Raw genomic sequence first — 20593 nt, forward strand, 5'->3', positions numbered from 1 at the left:
TTGCTGTGGGGCTAATTAACTACCTGCACTTAACTACACAGTGTTTTAATATATCTACTAATAATAAACAAAACCAATCATTTTAATCATAATAAATGGTAAATGGTCATATTTATATAGCACTTTTGTACGCTATATATAGGCACTGAAATTGCTTTACATCAAGGAACCACTGACCCATTCACCATTGTGTACGCAGACACTGGGGGGTCAAGTGTCTCGCCCAAGGGCATAATGACAGCATACATCTGTGGGAGTTGGAATTGTACTGCCAACCTGGATTCAAATCGCCAAACACTCCACCAACTGAGCTACAACCGCCTCAGATGCAATAACCTGAGTTCACCTTCACCTGCATATTCTATTCTATTTCATGCTCTAAAAACACATGAACACCACTGTACCAATGTTTAGCCAATCACACTTTCTTCAGATGAGGTTCTTCTTCATTTTTGTACATTAAAAGCATAGTTACACCATGAAGCATCTGTTTTTATTCTCCAGAGCTCTGAGAGACGTCCATGCTCGGTTTAATGTGAACATTATGCATGCGAGTAGAATGAGATGCAGTCTGCTGTCTGTACCGTTGCCTTTCCACTGTAAATGCCCTAAATAGCTCTGTGTTGGAGGCGAGGAAATCTTTGTTTTTCTTCTGTCTTCTTCAATTGAGTAAAAAAGCACTCCAATCTGGCAACGTCCTGAGCATGTTCTGGTGTGAGGCTGCAGTCTTCCTGTGCTGATGGAGGTGCATTTCCACAGTGATGGCACTCTGAAATTGGGGTAATTTTTTCAGCTCTCTCTGAAAGTGGGCACTGGAATGTCTTCAAAGATGGATTCAACATGGCAACAACTCTTGGTGGAAAAAGTTACAGAATTCTACTCTCCAAAAAAGCACTGTGTATCTGCTAGTTAAAATGTCAAGAAATAAGGATATAAATAGGTATTGCTTTTTGCCAATGCTGTAATTATTAGCAATATATTAACTTTGCAAAGCTGGATGATATATGCCAAAGGTTATATCACAATTATTTTGTAAGTGTAGTGAATGATTTTGAATGTACAGTATCATGATTATTGTAGTATTACGTCTTCAGGAGGTAACTATGTCCCTGTGACCACATACTGTACTTACACATTTCAATATGAAGGGTCCTCACAAAATCTTTGAATGAAACTCATAAATAGAGTTCACGCCTCACTGTGATTGGTTAAATCCAGCTGTCACTCACTCGGAGCATGATGACAGCTGGCCAATAAGAAGAGCAGATGTAAAAAAGTGTCTGTTTGAGCACAGAGCCAACGCAGGTATCATGATTGGATACTGTGCCATCCTATACGTGAACAAGACTGACAAAACTGTTCTACTCGGTGTTGAAAGAAGTCACCATTATTTCTATGTGAAGACAAACACTTCCCTGCGGCAGGTCTCTGAGGGGTCAGCGCCTCAGCCTAAATTAAGCTCGAGGTGATTAGAATGGCTGTAATTAAGCTTAACTCTATTGATCGCTTGGTTCAAAGGTCAAAGGTCTTGACTGTGTATGGCAAGACAGGGTGAGGGACGATGTTTAGTGTTAAGGGTCCACAGCTCTTGCATTTGCAGTTCTTATGTTCTACCTATTCTGCAAAATCAACTTTTCACCAGCTTTTAACCACGTTATAGTCGTTTCCGCTCACTATTTACTCACCCGAAGTTGTATTTTTAGTGCGTCATACAATCTTTAAGACGCCATTTTGCCAATCAACACTTGCTTTGCACCGCCGGCACACGCCCGCTGCTCTGTACTAACTTTGTTCTCCAATTTAATTTTTTTAGTTAGTGATATGCGCAGGATTCAGCAGCGTCGCAAAGTCATTTCGGTTCAAATGTCTGTGTAGTCCCTCAGTCAACCAGGTCTGATTCATTGCAAAAGACGAAGTTTAAAACTGACAACTGGACTGAACGTTGTACAAGTGAAGACGTTTTCCTGCTCACCAAGCTCTACTTCTGCAGGAAACAGCTATTGTCTCCAGTTTCAGCCTTAACAACCGTATTCAATCTACCTATTTTGGTTCAAATAAAATAAAAAAAAATCTGTGGCTTACTCGTGTGATTTTCAATTGTGGGGCCGACACCTTCTTGGCTCTTTTTTGTGAGGACGTTTACCGCAACCTCTGCCCCCATTGGACTCCATGCAATTTAAAATGTCCAAATTATAACGTAATGATCCCCGGGTGTCGTAGATTGTAACTATATAGCAGACACAAACACAATATATCTTCTTTAAAAGTGTAAACATGCTCTGAGGTTCTGTGCTACATCATCAACATGTGACCTCTGCGACCTTGTACCAGCTGCTGCTCCAGACGCTAAAAACATATAACATCAGTGAGTCGCCGTGCTCCAAATCTGCCCGTACACGCAAAATACAGAAATATTCACCTTCATTCAATATATTTTCATAATTAAACATGCGTATTTTAAAGATATATATAACTTTTCTAGTGGAGAGTCTGCCCCCTGCTGGTTATTGCTTTGCTTATGTGTCACATGTATCAAACTAATTTAATGCCACCAGGCCAAGTTACAGGTCAAATCTGTGGAGAGGAGACTATGCCGCATGTGTTTATTTAGTAATGCACCATACAACATGATTTTAATGCCATACTGTGAAATATTCCAGACAAGGCAATGTTTTCATGAACATAAGCAGGTGGCAAAAAAATAAAAATAAAAAAATAAAAAAAATAAAAAAAATAATAATAATAATAATAATAAATACATAAATAAAATAATAATAATACATCAGACTTATTTTTTGGATGATCAAAGATTCTTTACAAAGACGAGGGTGGAAATCATAGGGGGAAAAATTATTTACTTTGGATCAACGTGAAATAATGAAATTGAAAAAGGTGATATATGATTTTATTTTTAGCGTGTATACATGTTCTGAAGGAGTGCAGTATTGTAGAAATGCCACATATGCTCTAAAAATACCCTGACAAGTCCTTTGTGCGCTTATTCATATTAGAGGTGATTAACAAAAGTCGTTTATCTGACTGCACTGGAATGAAGCCAAGAATTATGGTCCAGAGTTAACGTTTTTCATGCCACTGTAACAAAGCTGCAATGAAGGGCCTGCAGCTTTTATAATTTGATATCTCATATATTGTTTTCATTCGTCTGTCCTTTTTCTTGCTTGGAGATTGTGCAGTTAACCAGGTTATTTGGCAGATTAAACAAGATGCCCTTTCAGTAGGATATTGAGGAATTAGTTCTAAATGTTAAGCCCGGTGAAATAAAGATAAAATAAAATGAAATATTACTGTGGAATAGAGAGTGTGGTTGAAGTGAGCAAAAATGTGTTGTGTCCCCTTCATTATCTTCTTCATCCTCATCATTACATGCCAATATGAGTATGTTCCACTGTGTAGTATTACACTGCTTTCACTGCGATATATTACTGCTAAAATACATGTCACAGTAAATCCTGATGTAACACATTTTCTTACTCACAGAGGGAATAAAAGGTCGAGTGTCTGCCACCAGCGACGGCACGTATGACTAATGTAGTTTAAACCCCTCTGACAATAGAAGACAATATGTCCCCTCTCTCCCTCTCCCTATCTCTTTCTTTCCTTCTCTCTCTCTCTCTCTCTCTTTCTCTCTCTCTCTTTTGCTCTCTATCTCGTTCTCTCTCTTTTTTACTCTCTGTTTCTCTCCCTCTCGCTCTCTCTTTCTCCTTTCTCCCTCTCTCTCTCTTTCACTTTCTCTTTCTCTCTTTCTCCCTCTGTCTTTTTCACTCTCTTATTCTCTCTCTCTCCTTCTCACGCTCGACCCCCATCTTTGTCTCTCTCCCTGTCCCTTTCCATTCTCTCTTCCTCCTCTCTGCCTCTTGTTACTCCATCCTCTCTCTCTCTCTTTTGCTCCACCCTTTCTCTCTCTTTCACTCTCTCTCTTTCTTTCCCCCTCTCTCTCTTTCTCGCTCTCTGCCACTCTCTTTTTCACTCTCTCTTTCTCTCTCTCTCCTTCTCACTCTCTACCCCCATCTCTGTCTCTCTCCCTGTCCTTTTCTCTCTTCCTCCTCTCTGCCTCTTGTTACTCCATTCCTCTCTCTCCCACTTTCTCTCTCTATTTTTCACTCTCTCTTTCTCCCCTCCCCCCTCTCTCTCTTTATCACACTCTGTCACTCTCCTCTCTCTTTTGCTTTCTCTCTCTCTCTCTTTCACTCCCTCTTTCTCCCTCTCCTTCTCACTCCCTACCCCTATCTCTGTCTCTCTCTCTGTCCTTTTCTCTCTTCCTCCTCTTTGCTACTCTTTGCATTTCTCTCTCTCTTTCTCTCCCTCACACACACACACACACACACACACACACACACACACTCCCTCTCTCTCTTTTTGCTCCCTTCTCTCCCACCCCTCTCTTCCTTCCTCTCTCTTTCTCTTCTCCCTTTCTTTCTATCTCTCTATATACATGTCTTCCCATCCCTCTACCCTCTCTCTTTCACCATCTCTTTCTCTGCATTACAACCCTCTTTTCCCTTCCTCTCCCTCTTCCTGTCTTTCTCTTTCTCCCCCTCCCTCTCTCTCTCTCTTCCCCTCTCCCCCTCTCCCTCGTTCTTTCTCTGCACACAGAACAGCCTGGGAGCTTCAGTGTTAAGGATGGCCCATTGGATAAGAGCATGACTAATTTCCCTGAATGTGATCCAACAATGGAGACACATCACACAGACAGGCTCCATACACACATTACACACATTACACACATTACACATACACATATTACACACATTACACATACACACATATACACATTACAGCTGGAGATTAACTTGTCTACCACATCGGAGTCTATGGATGGTATTCACAATATCCCTGTACAATACATTACTCAAATCATCCCTGTGCTATTATTTTCAGTGCCAAATCTGTATTAAAGGGTCTGTACCAAATTTTTATTCGAGCAATAAACCTATATTGCCCCAGTACAGGTATATTACGCTGCTACTACAGTCCAAATGGAGCCGCTGTGTACTGTCTGCCTCTGATTATGAATGATAGAATAGAGGCAAGGCAGGTTACACAAAGTAATTCAGGAGTGGAGAATAAAAACCTTCCAGTCATATGCAAAAATCAGATACGTCACCTTTAAAACCAATTCACAACTGTGACATTTGTTCAGTGACAATTTGTTTAACATATTCCAAACCGTGATTACTCAAGGGGCACTCACGAACTGGGATCTGATGGTAGAAGTGTCTGGGGAGGAGGAAGTCTAGTTTTTCTACGCTTAATAAGAATGGATCATTAGCGCTTTTTCTCATCGTCTACGGACCGGGGGCTCTTGAACGTATTTTGAAGCCGGATTTACAAAATGGTGGTGGGATACGTCAACATCTTTTTATTCTGATCCCCTTCAAACAAACGGCTTCGTATAGTCGCTATGATCACTCCCAGATGTGTCGTGAAGTGCTTTAATCTTTCATATTTCAGCCCTAGATTAGTCATTTCAAATCTGCCTCAGTTTCACACAATGCAGCAGTGTCAGTCTCTCTACTCCACTGGGTTTAAGCAAAAAGAAAAATAAAGAGAATTTTAAAAGCAGTTGGGATCTGTCCTAATTTTCAAAGTTTGGACTGGTTATGTGCACAACAGAATGACTAATGCAGAAAAGTTATAAAAGTAGTAGCAGGACTAGTAGTAGTAGTAGCAGGAGTAATCATTTTGAACTTTGACCAATTAAAGACGAGCTGTGTAACTTTACTGGCAAAAAAGAAATATATAGATAACATAATACACAGGAAAAGAACAACAAAACACCAAGATGCTCTGTGTAGCTTGTGTTAAATGCCAGGGAGAAGGGGTTGAAAAACACACATTCTTACTGTGAGCTGGCTCGCTTCTTCACAGACCTGGCTTGTGACTTGGCCTGTTACCTGCTTCTTTCTGTGCATAAGTTTAATATTGTACTAATTAATATTGTTATGATGGACATGGGATGTGGGGGTGGGTACTTAAGGAGACACGGGTTTATTTAGGTGTCGGATCATCAGTGGGTGGGGTCTGGTGGGTGTAGCTGGGGTTATACCTGTATCTTCTCCAGAGGTCCATGGGTGGGGCAGGCGGGTGCAGGGTGGGAGCAGTGTCTGATCATGTTGTGAGGCAAACTTTGGCGGTGGGAGGTTTACAGTGGAAGTCTCCAAGAGGTCGGACACGGTGATTTTTCTAGATGTTTTCACCGCCCTGTGGATCAACAGATTGGTGCAGGTGGAGAACCGGAGGAGCAAACCATACGTAAGCTCACTCTAGGGGCACTGGGAATGATTTCAGCTCTACAGGATTGTTGGAACTGAATAGTAGGTGACAGTAGGTCAGTTTGTAGACCGCTGATCTTAAGGTTGGCGCTTCGAATCCCGATCTCGACATAAACATCAGGTCTAGGTGCGATTCCACCTCCCACAGATGAATACAGTACTGTCATGGTGTCCTTGAGCAAGACACTTAACCCACCTCACCCGCAGTGTCAAGTGCACTGGTGTATGAATGTGTGTGTGTGAATGGGTGCGTGGTTTCTTGATGTAAAGTACTTTGAGTGACTTGAAGGTGGAAAAACGCTATATAAAAATCTAACTAGTGACCATAGACCATAGTATTTGAATACAAAATATTCCTTATGCGCCCTCACGTTTCAAAGATATAATTTTTTATCATAAACAAGAAAATAATAATATAATTTGAAATGGTAATACACTAAACAGATTGACAAAAAATAAATAAAAACTGGTATACAAGACAAAAAAGGTTTGGGTACCGCATAAACTTCAACCTCCCTGTGTGTACCTGTAGTCCTGTTGTGGTTTATTATGAGTCCAAACACAGTTGTTGTCACCTGTGAATTTTATGATGTGGTAAACCATATGTAAATCTGGTCTAGTTGGATTATCCTGACGTAAATACAAATGCAAGTAATTAGTGACTAAAATAGTTTATTCCAGTGGTTCTCCAACTTTTCGCATTCCACATAAAGTACTACCTCTACACAAATATTTAACTCACCAGCCAAATATCAGTGACCAAATATCAAAATCATTTTAACAAAGATGAGATAGTTTTAGACAATAGTTTAGAAGAAAAAAATGACTCTTAAATAAGGTAACATGTTAATAAGTGTTTGCTTCAAGTTGTATTTGTCTTGATTTGAGTATATTTTTGACTGATCTTAAAAAGGATTTGACAAAAGGACAAACAGTTTTTGTGTTATTTCAAGTTCAGTATCTTTTGTCTCATTTCAAGTAAGAAAAAGCTCAACTTATGTTACAGAAACTGCAGTATAATTTCCCTTTGGCTCGTGCTCTGTTTCACTAACCAGCTTCAGTCCACAGAACGTGGCCGGTGGCATGCACGGCCTGCTCCTTCCTGTGGAGGGCTGGCATTAAACCTTACCCCCTCCTCCTGTTTGTGCCCCTAAGACATCACGCCAATTATCTGCCTCTGTGGGAGCAACCTATTTGCAGAATATGGACCTAAAAAAAAGCCTGCGCTTCACCCTCTGGTCCCTGAGTGGACAGTTAGTGCGCACGTGTCAGCACGGGTGGAGGGGACCCTAGGGTGCTGTCTGAAATGGCAGAGGAAGTGCGGTGACGTTGGTGAAGGCTCCTGGTTCAGTTCACACCCCTGTGGAGAGAATCGGTCCCGCTGTGGCTCTCCACATCTCCATTTTAGGGAGATAAGAGAACATCACACTGCTCTGCAAATACAGGCCTATGTGTGTCAGCCCACACTCCATTTATACACACCGCAGACGAGATGAGAAAGTGTCCTGCCCATGGAGACATCAACAGTATTTATGGCTTTCAAAGTACAGCAACAGTCCTTTGTTACTATAGAAATTACAAAATTAAAATAAAAATAGATCAGATCTTTTAAATGGGGAGTAATCCCTACAAAATCATTATAATTACGAATAATTTACGTGAAACCCATGAACAGCACCAGAACCAGCAGCCTTCTGATTGGTGGGTGAACACTCTCCAATCAAAGGTGCACTTTGTCACTTTTCTTTCATGCTCGTCTCCACTGAAGAGTGTTCTACAATAAGACAGTAAAGGTCCTATATTATGCAAAATAACACTCTTGTACCTTTATACCATCTTATAATGTTCCTCCTCAAAAACAGACCTGGAGTTGTGTTTTGTTTCATTCACACATGTTTGAGTAACAATGTATTATTCATCTGTCTACATCCCCTAATGTAGACAGCTCAAAATCCTCTGTTCCACCTTGTGATGTCATGAAGTGCTAGTTTGACAGCTCCTTTTACCTTTAGTTCAGTAGAGATTGGCAATTCCAGGGTTGGAATGATCCAAATGAATCTAGGGAAGGTGTATGGAGTTTAAAAACACAGTGGAGCACTTCCTGGATTACCTCAACACAAGGAGGAACAGAATTTTTCAGTTTGAGAGAAGAACACGAGATAAAAATGCAGGGTTTGTGTGTTAAACATAAACAAAACACAACTCCAGGTCTGTTTTTGACGAGGAAACATTATAACATAGATCAGAAAACAGTGTAATATGGCTCCTTTAAACTCAAAGCAGGCGATGCCACCAGCAATAAGAAACAAGATTTAACGCCTGACTGTAGAACATTCCAGGCAAAGCAATAACATCTCCATGGAGGCAAGCGAGTAGCAAAAGTTGTGCACTTTTAATCCCTGCTAACTTGTTTACAGCTCTTCTGAATGTTGTCTCTAATTATTATTTTGCTGATGTTAGGTCCCTCTTGCTCAGTGATAAATATGTGTTTGGACTGTAGGGGATACAGCCTCTACACTCCTTTGGGAATAAGAGAAAAAAGGTGAAGCGAAAGATACATTCTAATAATAATGATAATAATAATAGATTTATTTTCGTGACACTTAAAGACGCTTCACACAGTTCAAGACAGACAAAACGCAAATGAAACAAACACATAAAAAGGAGATGCTGTTTTTTGAGCAGGTTTTTAGGGTTGTTTTTTTTTTAAATGGTGAGTGTTTCTGATGTGTTTGGGCAGGGAGTTCCAGGAGGTGGGAGCAGCAGCAGCAGCAGCAGCGGTGGAGAAGACCCTGTCCCCCCAGGTCTTATGTTTAGTCCTGACAGGGTGAGACAGGAGGTTGGCATCAGCTGATCAGAGAGGTTTGCGGTGGTGGAGGAGCTCAGAGAGGTAGGTGGGGGCCAGGTTATAGAGGGACGTGTGCACAATGGGACGGGGAGCCAATTATACATTAGATATTAGCATTAAAGGACATTCAGCTTAAAACATATGTCAAATATCAAATGATCGGCAGATGGTTTCATGCGATAAGTATAAATAATACTATAAGAAGCAACTCATTAACACATAACTGATAAAAAGTTAGTTTCAGCAGTATCCTATTACACAGCAATACTTGAATGTTTATGTTTTAATGAAGAATTATAATTTCCAAATGTAACAAACCATTAATAAATAAATCACTAGGGAATTGGCATCAGTATTAAATGTTCAGTCTTTGCCTTTTAGATGTTCGTCAGTCAGCTGTAATGCAGATAATTACTTTTTAATCATTTTAATAAGCAAAGAAAATCTACAGCCATGAACAATTAATTGGATTTGGTCTCTTTTTTTTTATCATATCAGGCAATAGTGGTTTTCTCGCTCAGTGGGATGTACCAGACAGCTATTAAAACAAACACAAATGTAGAAACCGGTATTAAAGAAACAGTGATGTGGGGGCATTCAGGTGAGACTAGTTGCAACCGGAGATGAATAAGGGAGTTTAGTGAATATTATCTTATTTTGCTCAAAGATTTGCACAAAAAAGCATGTATAGTTACGACAGAAGTTCAAAACAGTGACACATGGAAGGCTACATACAGTATATAGGAAGTCTGTAATCTGTAACTTTTTGGTGGAGCGTCTGCGACCTGCTTGTGTCCATGGAGATGTTATTGTGTTGCCTGAAACGTTCCACTGTATGGCATTACTCTTATCTATCTCCATGGAGACAAGCAGCCATTTTTCTGGGTAATTCAGTACAATAAAAACACAAGTTAATACAAAATAGATACGTTTAATTCCATATTGTGGGACGTTCTAGATTAACCAATGGCATCTCCATGGAAACAGTAGCTCAGTTAGTAGAGTGTTGCCGGTTTGAATCCCGCTCTTGACATAAAACATCATTGGTAGGGCGGCCTTGAAAAGATAAAGGTGGAAAAAACAGACACAGAAGGGCCAAACTGGACAGATTTGTGCATGTGTATAATCGCAGAAGAAATGAAGATACTTGGTCTGAGAAGAAGGTGATATTTTTTTCTTTTATCTTTGTGGTGAAAACGTGTCTGAACACTGCTCCACGCTGCGTGCCAGTTGTGAAAGAACAGTGGGTTTAACAAAGCAAAAGAATCCGACAGCGGGCAGGGACAATAGCAAGCTCTGACATTGACTAATTGTGTTGTGTGTGCTCAAATGTGCACAAGATTAATGAGTCCTCAGCTCAAGCAGAAGACTTTGTCAAACAGACCATGAACATGTGGTTTTAGGGCTACGCTGCTCCATTTTAACTACATTTTACATTTATTTCTGGTTTGTTTCTGCTGTTGTTGGTCTAAATGTTCAGTTTTGACTCGTGGTTTTAAACGTTGCTGGAGGGCAGGTCAGAATTCCGTGGTCGTTGCAGCTGAAGTGTCCATATATTTACAGCAAAATAACAGAGATCAGCTGGTTATAGGCCTGAGTGAAAGGCAAAAAGTTACTCAAGTAAAAGTAAATGTATTGCATGAAAAAGTTCCACACAGATTTTGATAGAGTTATTAATTTCTCAAAGTGACATTGATGAAAAACTATACATATTTTGGTCAACAGTGGCAAAACAAATCAATTTCTTAACTTTTATGATATAGTGAAATAATAAATCATAAATAAATCATATGAAAGTGAAATGGGAAAAAGAAAAGAGTACATATAAAATCGTTTTCATGCAGATGCACAGAGCGACATAGAGCAGCGCTGAGCCTAGATGGAGGCCTGTCTCGTATTTTAGTTGCATAAAACTGAAAAACTCACTTGGTTTGCGATTCCCCATGTTTAGTCCTGACTCTGGGCACCAGCAGGAAGCCAGTCCCTGAGGTGAAACTAAAACTGGAACAGTGACTGACTCAACCATAACAACTTGATTATCAGTTACTCACAGGATTTAAGCCACTAGCTGAAAATAGCATGCTGTTTTTTGGATGAATTAACGAATAAATAAATTACATAAATAACACAACTAAATATATACAAATTTAGAATATAAATAAATAAATATTTCTTTCATATCCACATACTATTATTGACCTTTGCCCCCCTCTCCCCACCTGTGATAAGGACATCTGTGAATTACTTTCCTCGGCCCATTTGGCCTACCCCTGCACAAAAAGCAATATGCCATAAAAGGTTAGTCATCTGCGTGGTTAATTATATGGTCTATGTAATGCAGAGCAATGATAAACATGGAGCTCATTATTTCAAGGTCATCAAAAGGTTAAATCTTCATGACTCCCCTTTAACTAACAGTTTACAATATATCAGCAATTTCTGTGTCAATTAGAGAATGCAATGAGGCTACTGTACTCACACACGTCCATACTTAGGTTGGCTTAATGTAAATATAATGGATTCACAAAATAATGCACATTACTGACCTTGCCAATAGAATAAGGGACAGACACAAATGGGCTAATAGTGGGAGATGTTGATGTAGTCTAAATGGCCTGTACATGAGCAGGGTTTGCATCCTAGTAACATCATATTTTTCTGTTACTCATAGACCCAGGCTATATTCTTCAGGACTGAATGGTGCATCAACATCAATATTGCTATAATAACATCCCTCCCAGCGGCCCATGTGCTTAAGTAATGCAGTTTACTGTACAAAAATGACCACTGTGCGGCGTGATGGCGCCATCTAGTGGTTACACTTAAGTCTTGCTGCTTTTTGGCGCCGTGTTAAAAAGAGGCTCGTGGCTTTTGTGGTGCGCTTCATAAGCCTCAATTAGGCACATTTAATTAGGCACATTTAAGGAGAAATAAAAAATGGAGCTAGACAAAATATGTGTCTCTAAGCCTTGGATGGAAAAATCCAACCACTGACGCTGTCTAGGCGTACACAGGATCCAGCTTCTTACATAAATTAGTGCTGGTCAGATCGTGTGACGTAGCGCAAAGGGTCAGTGCTAAAACATTAAAACATGGAAATTTAAAATCCTAAATGATTCGCCAGGTGCACAGGACAAAACAACTGCAAACTTGCGACAAACAACTAAGGTAAATCAAACATTTGTAAAGGGAAAATAATGCTGTAGGGAAAAAAAAAAAAAGAAAAAAAAAGAAAAAGGAATAACACATACAAAAACAATTAAATATAATGACGTAGATGTGATATCAAAATACACACGCCTTTTGCACTTTTAAGTTGAAGAACAACAGTAAGTAAAAGTGGTAAATAAAGGCGATCTCGCGGGGGTGATGGGGGCTCGCGGGCAGGGGCGTGTCCAGGCGTTGAGGGGGCGGGGCCTGCGGGGTCAGAGTTGATCGTGTTTTGTCTTTTGTGCTGATTCTGGAGCAGGAGGAGAGTGGAGTCCGAGCGATCAGCGGTGTCTCTTCCCTCTTCCCCGGGTCCTCTCTAAACTCCCTCCCGAACCTCTCCCCTTCTACCCTAACACCCTACCCATCCCCCGAACGCTCTCTACGGGACGCGGAAGGTAAGAGCACCGCCAAAAACGATGCGTTTGTTTAGTTTTTCGCTCTCGGTTTTGCAATGAAGGACGCGGGTAACTCATAATGCTTCAGTGCGCTCTCTAGGCCTCAGGAGCCGACTATTTCCTGGAACGCTAGCGTGCTCAATGGAAAATTACTCCAAATGAAATGAATGACCAATTTTTATCTACTTATTCTGTACGGGGGTTATATTATCTACCTCGCCCATTGAAATAGTTTATCCCCTACTTCCCCTCGCGTTTATTTGCTGTGTAATTGTGTAGTTGTTGTGATAGCTCGCATGGCGTAAATCTGGTTTGCGTGACTAGCGGTGATGCTCTTTCCACAATAGGATTTGGCTGTGTAGCTGGATGCACGAAGCTCTGTGAATAACCCTACTGATTACAAAGTTAATACATTATATCACTCTGATGTTTTTGATTAAAAAGTACGGCTTAAAGGTTAAAAAGTGAAACGTGCGTCGCTTCCCCCGCTTTTCCAGCACATAGACGGCGCCCCTCGGAAACAGTGGCTCATTGTGCTGATGCTGAATGAATGGACTCGGGCCAGTGAGTCGTGCATTACCGCAACGAGTACAGCTCTTTAATTCACGATATCTGCTAATGTTTATATGTTAACAATAGAAAAACGGGAGTCTATAAATACGCAATTGGCACTTTTTGTAAAGTAAACAGAACTAGGATAGTTACGCACAGCCATGTTGATTATTGTTTTAATTATAATCTGGGTTGTTTTTGATCTATTGCAGCTACCAGTGACCAAAGACTTATTTCGTCGGCCAGTACAGTGTCTACTATGGAATCCAGTCTGGTTGAAGGGGGACTTAATGTCACCTTAACTATCAGGCTTCTTATGCATGGGAAGGAGGTTGGAAGCATCATTGGCAAAGTATGTTTTGATTTCTCTTATAACAATTTATTTCTCTCTTGCAGCCCTTATGTTAAAATGTTTATTCCTTCTTTGCAGAAAGGAGAGTCGGTGAAGAAGATGAGAGAGGAGGTAAGAGGGTGCTTACATGCATGATGCAATCCTCCATATCAGACTGCAACTAAAGTTAACTTTAAAGTGTAATGTTCCTGTGTCATTTTGATGTAATTGTTGCACTCTTTGAGACATAAAGTGTCAGCTCATGGCATGATTTGAAATATGTATGTAGTTTAGATAAGGCTAAATTAGTTGACAATTAGTGATTAGCTTGATAAGTTGCTGCAGCCCTACTTCTATAGTATTTTTTGTGAAATCTTATTTATTACATTTGAGATTCACAGGAAAGGTTATGCTAACTTATTCCAGCCTGAAGATTATTTTATTATAGGTTCCACTGTAGTCCTGTTGTAATGGGAAATGCTGCATGTTTAGAGTTTCAATGGCATTGACTGGTGTGTTACATGATAAGAATGAGAGTAATGTGGTGTATCCTGTTTTCTCTGCAGAGTGGAGCTCGCATCAATATCTCAGAGGGCAACTGTCCCGAGAGGATCATAACACTTGCAGGGCCCACCACCTCCATCTTCAAAGCCTTCTCCATGATCATCGAGAAACTAGAGGAGGTAAGAACCAAACACCTACACCAGTGTTTCTCAAACTGTGGCACGTGGGCCCTTCCCATTGTACTATGGATCCTTTGCCACTTTAGGCTTAGTTAGATTTCCTAGATGTTTTAGCAGTACATTTGTGGTCGGCCTTTTGCAGGTTTAAATCTGGTTTATACCCAGTTAGGTATTACTTAGTCCATCTAAATATTGCAATGGAGGTTAGATTTGTCATGTATGTTTAAAAAGTATTAACATTGGAGAAAAGATTGAAATCTGAACTGAAAAAATAATACAAGAATCCCATGAGGTACTAGAGGTACAACTAAATGTTTCTATTAAAAGACTGTATATGTTTTTTTGCAGTGCATTATCTAGATAATTGCACCAAGTCAAATGTTAATTATTATCGTAATGTATTATTTGGCCTTTTTAGTTTTAGCGAGCCTACCTGGAAACCGAATATTTAAAGAGTTATTATTTTGGCTGAAAAGTCAGAGTCAAGAGTCACTCATCTGCATTGTAAAAATTGTAAAACTCCTAAAGCGATCCCAGTGACATTGCGATTTATTGTCTTTCCAGGACATAAGCAACTCTATGTCAAACAGTACGGCCACCAGCAAGCCTCCCGTCACCATGCGCCTCGTCGTGCCGGCCAGTCAGTGCGGCTCTCTCATCGGGAAAGGAGGCTGCAAGATCAAGGAGATCCGCGAGGTTTGTGCTCACTGTTATAGTATGTGGTGATGTCATCTCTACAATGGGGCAGGAGCCAGTATTCCTGTGTCAGTTACCGTATATGGGGTTTTCATGATAAACATTCAGAAGGAAAATCCACAAATTTGAACCTAAATTACCAACAATATTCACTGCCCATGTATTGTTTTAGAGATGGAGATGGTGTTGTCAAAGTGTAACAAATATAGCAAAACTGAAAAGCAGTGGAAAGTTTGTCTGCAAGCTACTTGAATTATCATTTAGTATTCTGGTACTAGAGTGTGTTAGTGTACCAGTTCTTTTCTTTGCTTTTTTAATACAGTTTTGGCAAATAAATCAAAATGAATGTAGTTTGCCAGAAATGTCACCATTTTTGCTTCCCAATCTCAGGACAATTAGATGCCATACGGTGCTACAAACGGGATGATATTACCTTTTAAATCATATAACAAATTAATGGTAGCACCTGGACAGACGATTCATTTAAATGTAGTTACGGCCCTAAATCATAATGTGGAACACTTTCTGAACACTTTGGGGTTGTTATTTGAACATTTTATTTGAGACTGGATGTCTTATGAAAGACAGAAAAAAATAACTAGACCTGCTACTGTATCTCCCTCCATAAAATCCTCATGTCTAACATTATTTGTGTGTTATTGTTGCAGTCGGCCGGAGCTCAGGTACAAGTAGCAGGGGACATGTTGCCCAACTCCACAGAGCGTGCCATCACTGTTGCAGGGACCCCACAGTCCATCATCGAGTGTGTCAAACAGATCTGTGTCGTCATGCTAGAGGTACAGACACTCACAGCATTTATTTGTTTATCTTTTAATTGCACAATGTAAAAATCTATAGGCACTAGAATAACTGTCTTGTAGTTATAAAGTAGTATTTTTGACCTTTTTTTGTCTTGAAATAATTATCCACTAACACCATTAAAAGCAGTAATATGAACTTGGAAATATTTTGAGAAAAAAATATTTTAAAGCAAAATAGTAGGGTTGAGCAATATGCGAAAAAAATCATGTTTTTGTCACATTGATTCATCATGATTTTTTTTGTCTTAGGTCGTATTCACACTAGCACTGGTTAGTACGCTTTAATCGAACTCTAGTTCTTTTGGCCACAAAGTCCGGTTCGTTTGGTCAGGTGTGAATGCGCAATCGAACTCTGATATGGTCCAAAAAAGCGAACTCTGGTCCGCCAAAATACCTAGGTCTCGGTCCGGTTGAAGTGAACTCTGGTACGGTTCGAATGCATATGTGAACGCCAAGCGGACCACAGGCCGTTCCAAAGACAGGAAGCGGATTACATGCAGAGCATTCTGGGTAAATAAAACCAAAACAAACACGGGTGCAAAGCTAGCGGAGCGGAGAAATGGCTCGTGGTCAGACGTGGAGTGAAGAGGAGGTAAAAGCCCTCATAGAAATATGGTCTGACAAAAATACATGTCAGTTACTCGTGACCACGCACAAAAACAACGAGGTTTATAAATTAATAAGTGAAAAAATGAAAGCAGTAGGATTCCCCCGCACTGTAGTGCAGTGTCGGACAAAAGTAAAAAAACTTCGTCAACAATAGATAAAAATACATAACATGTAATAGACGAGCGGCGTTTCTTCTTCATGGTTTTTTTGTCTCGTTTCCTTCCATGGTTTTTGGTACAGCGTCACCACATGTGAAGGATTAGACAAGCTTCTCAAAAGGTTTGGTTCGTTTGACAAAAAGCAGTGTGAAAGCAAACCGCTCCAGTTGAAAATGTTAATGTTTCAATTTTGGTCCCGAATCGAACCGAGTCTACTGGACTATTAGGTGTGAAAACGACCTTATTCAAAACCAATACAAATATCTTTCAATATTAACGTTTCAAACCACATGCTTTTACTGCATGACTATTAGAAATGACTGACACCCATGACTGATCTCAGTCTAGATTGCAATTTGTAATAACTCATATATATTTAAGTTGCTGGATTTATTTTCTTGCTGTTTGTGTGTTGTGACTTTTATTGTAATAAAATACTATGTTTTTGTTATTTTAGTCCCCACCCAAAGGCGTGACTATCCCATACAGACCCAAACCCTCAGGCTCTCCTGTCATCTTCGCAGGTGGTCAGGTGAGGACAGTTTTCACTTGTTTTGTTTCTAATGTGGCCTTTTGCAGACAGTGGTAGTACCTTTTTTATTTTAGAAATGCCGATTGTAGTCCAGTCCTCTCCAGGTTTTGTTCTTTAGTTGAGTAAGGGTTGTATTTGATGGATATTGAAGTGGCCTGACACGCCTGGTTAAGTGCTCTTTTCTCCTTGCAGGCTTACGCTGTCCAAGGGCAGCACGCCATTCCACAGCCTGATGTAAGTGAAGGGCCCTCTGTAAGTGATCCAATATATCTGCTCTACCGTCCTGGGGAGCCATGTCCTCCTATCTCACCACCTTTCACTTTATTTCCTTTTACCTTCTATTACCTTCTGCATTCATTCTAAAACACCACTATTGTTAATCTTCTATAATTATCTACAGCACGTGCCATTTCACTATTCTTTCCATAATCACACCACTTTAAAGGGATTTACAATATACAATGCACTAATGGTGTTAAGATGACTGTGCTCATGAGTCCTTCTGTTTGTTTGATGCTTGTCGGAACAGCTCACCAAACTTCACCAGCTGGCCATGCAGCAGAGCCCCTTTCCCATTGCACACGGCAACCAGTGCTTCCAGGGTAGGCTCACGCTCTGAGCAGAATGTGATGCAGTTTGTAATCCTGATGATCAAGTCTCATGTGAGATCTTTGTGTTGTTTCAGCTGGGATGGATGCCTCTGCACAGACGGGCTCTCATGAGCTAACCATTCCAAATGATGTATGTCATCCTCCTTTAGACTGTAGTCTTATTTAATGTGCTAAATCAAAGGCTCTTGTTTCAACATTTTTGTCATTTTCAGCTCATTGGATGCATCATTGGACGCCAAGGGGCAAAGATCAACGAGATCCGTCAGATGTCAGGGGCTCAGATCAAGATCGCCAATCCAGTGGAGGGCTCCACCGACCGCCAGGTCACCATCACGGGCTCCCACGCCAGCATCAGCCTGGCCGAGTACCTCATCAATGCCCGGTAAAACAGACAGAACCATTTGACACTTGATACTGTTCAGTGCATTTCTTCACTTCACCGTTATCATCGTGATAATGACTGTTGTGAATGTTGTGTCTGTGTTTTTATTCTAAATGTGCTCATGTTTATGTTCCTAAGGCTGTCCTCAGAAGCCACTGGACTGGCAGCCAACTGACGCGGAGGTCTCATCTGCACCTGACTCCCCCCTCTCCTTTTTACCGAAGCCCCACACTCAATTAATGCAAAAACCAAGTAAACTCACTGTTCTCTTTGCTTTGGATACATGTAATCACATCCTCCTCGCATAAGAATATGGATATTTTATTTATTTATTATTTCAAATTACTTTCCATTTAGTTTCCAGAAATTTCCTTCCTACTGTGTTCTCATATTTTGCTGTATATCTGTATGATCTTTATAATAGGTAAAGTTTTAGAAAAATCTGAAAATAATGTTTTTTATGTCAGATTTTTCTTAGAAAATGTAAAAAATGAAGAAAAAACTCACAATAACATTGATAGACTGTTCTTTCATTTAACTAAATATTTATTTTATTTAATACACAACGTCTACACAGTAAGAGTGCATTGATATTTGCCACCTATTTGGAGCTGTACTTTTGGATATGGCATTGGGGGAAGACGCCAGCAGGTGTATGATTTTTCCAGTTGAAGTTGTATGCGGGTAGAAATCTCACGTTGAAGGCAATTTAACTTGTGTTTGGTGGAGTTTTAAGGAGAAATAATTAAGCAACATTTTTGTCTCACCTCTAATCTGCAAAGTAATTGTTTTGTGTCATTCCTGTTTCCACCTTGTTTTTTATTGATCAGGACTTTTGAGTGTTGTTGTTGTATTGGATCATTTTGAGAGGGCCGCGCGTCAGCCGGAGGTCCCGAGTGAGAGGAAGCATTTTCTTTTTCAGCAATTACAAGACCACAATAATGATGAGAATAACATTGAAATGTTTGTTTTAAATAGAGAAAATATTTTTTTTAACTGCAGGGTTTGGGGAATGCTACCGGGGCAGAACTTCAACATATTGGTCTTTATAAATATATTATGCTGAGGATTAAATTAAGATAAACTAGAATGAGAAATATAGAAATAACACTAGTTTCCTGCTATCTGTTTTTGCTTGGGTCAGATTTTATTTTTTATTATTCTTTGCAGGATGAAGAAACACGTTTTTGTGCACGTTTTCAAAACTATTGTAGATCTGGGTGCAATTGAATTGTTGAAGAATTGAAATGCAGAAATAAAAAAAAATATGTGAAATGCTGAAATGGCCTTTGGTTATTATTTCAAAACAGTATAAATTAATAGATGTATTATATTTAGGAGGGCTGTGGAGTTCACTGCTGTAAGTCATGCTAATGTAATCATAGGAATATATTTGACCAGTTGCATCATGAAATGGAGTTATACAGCAATGATGTCATAGTATGGCTCTTCTAACAGGTCTATCACAAAAGATAGCAGGATCTGCGTTATCCAGGCCTATAAATGATAGAAATGATCAGATCTAAACTGGGCTTAATGAGGATTATACCAGGTCTGAGATGAGATCAAACACCGAGTTTCAACCTAGGTCCACTCATTTCTGTGAAGGTATTGAGGTTGTCAGTATCAATATCCAGGTACTACTAAACACTAAAACTAGTATTCTAATTTAATCAAGTATCAATACTGAAATAACTGGACAAAAACTGTTTTTAGAATGGCCTTGATCTTTAACAGTATAATGCCATATGGTAATGTTAAACAGAGATGTACTGACTCCATCTGAGAGAGTGGGATCTCACACAAAAACAACCAAAAAAGTGACACTCCAACACTGTGCACATGCTTAAAGTCGTTGAAAATAGTCATTTATTTCTCATCCATCTGTCGTTGAGTGACATAGCAACAGCACAAACTGCAGCTATTACAAGGCTTGTGATTTTTAAACAAACATCACACTGTTTTTTAAACCAATACATTATTTATTGTTCATAGTATTTTTGCTTTTTGATATAATTCCTATGTTACAGGTACAATGTGCAATGCCGTATAAAAACAGAACATTTCTATTCAAACCCAAAGGATACTTATACTCTTCTACTGAAACCACCACAGAGTGCTCTAGTCAGGCCTTTTGGCTAACCTCTTAAAGGGTTAAAGTGTTTTTATCAAGCTCACCCACAGGAAACATAGGGTCATCAGTGGAGCACCATATATTTAAACATCTGATACTTTTGCACCCCGATCAGACATGCATTCTGCAGGTACAGGCCTCCGTAAGTGAATTTACTGTAGTCCAAGTACCTTTAATGAACCCCAAGTTTCCTGTTTACATCAGATAAACTCTATAAAAACCTATGTGTGTTTTATTCCTAGGTAGAAGCTTACCAAGACCATCTAAATATGCATTATGACACTTGGTGTAGTTTTCATTCCCATATATATATTTAGATTTTTTTCAGTGTCAACATT

General features: G+C 39.7%; 1 protein-coding gene across 2 annotated transcripts; it reads left to right on the plus strand.

Moving 5' to 3' along the window:
- The first annotated feature begins 12583 nt into the window (after positions 1-12583).
- pcbp2 (poly(rC) binding protein 2) lies at positions 12584-19404 on the plus strand. Of its 2 annotated transcripts, none has more exons than XM_033969132.1 (12): positions 12584-12746; positions 13511-13650; positions 13729-13761; positions 14196-14312; positions 14877-15008; positions 15677-15805; positions 17054-17128; positions 17321-17380; positions 17658-17730; positions 17814-17869; positions 17952-18121; positions 18260-19404. In XM_033969132.1, the coding sequence occupies exons 2-12, from the start codon at positions 13558-13560 to the stop codon at positions 18294-18296; spliced, it is 975 nt and encodes a 324-aa protein (XP_033825023.1). In that variant the 5' UTR covers positions 12584-12746; positions 13511-13557; the 3' UTR covers positions 18297-19404. The 2 variants fall into 2 exon arrangements, with proteins under 2 accessions (XP_033825023.1, XP_033825021.1); XM_033969130.2 differs by having other exon boundaries at positions 17321-17362.
- The last annotated feature ends 1189 nt before the right edge of the window (positions 19405-20593 follow it).

Source organism: Periophthalmus magnuspinnatus, chromosome 7 (genome assembly GCF_009829125.3).
Source record: "Periophthalmus magnuspinnatus isolate fPerMag1 chromosome 7, fPerMag1.2.pri, whole genome shotgun sequence".
Taxonomy (NCBI): Eukaryota; Metazoa; Chordata; class Actinopteri; order Gobiiformes; family Gobiidae; genus Periophthalmus; species Periophthalmus magnuspinnatus.

Coding starts and splice junctions, on each gene's coding strand:
- pcbp2 (XM_033969132.1), top strand. CDS start 13,558: ATGGAATCCAGTCTGGTTGAAGGGGGACTTAATGTCACCTTAACTATC. Junction 13,762..14,195: donor TGAAGAAGATGAGAGAGGAG/GTAAGAGGGTGC, acceptor TTTTCTCTGCAG/AGTGGAGCTCGCATCAATAT. Junction 15,009..15,676: donor AGATCAAGGAGATCCGCGAG/GTTTGTGCTCAC, acceptor TTATTGTTGCAG/TCGGCCGGAGCTCAGGTACA.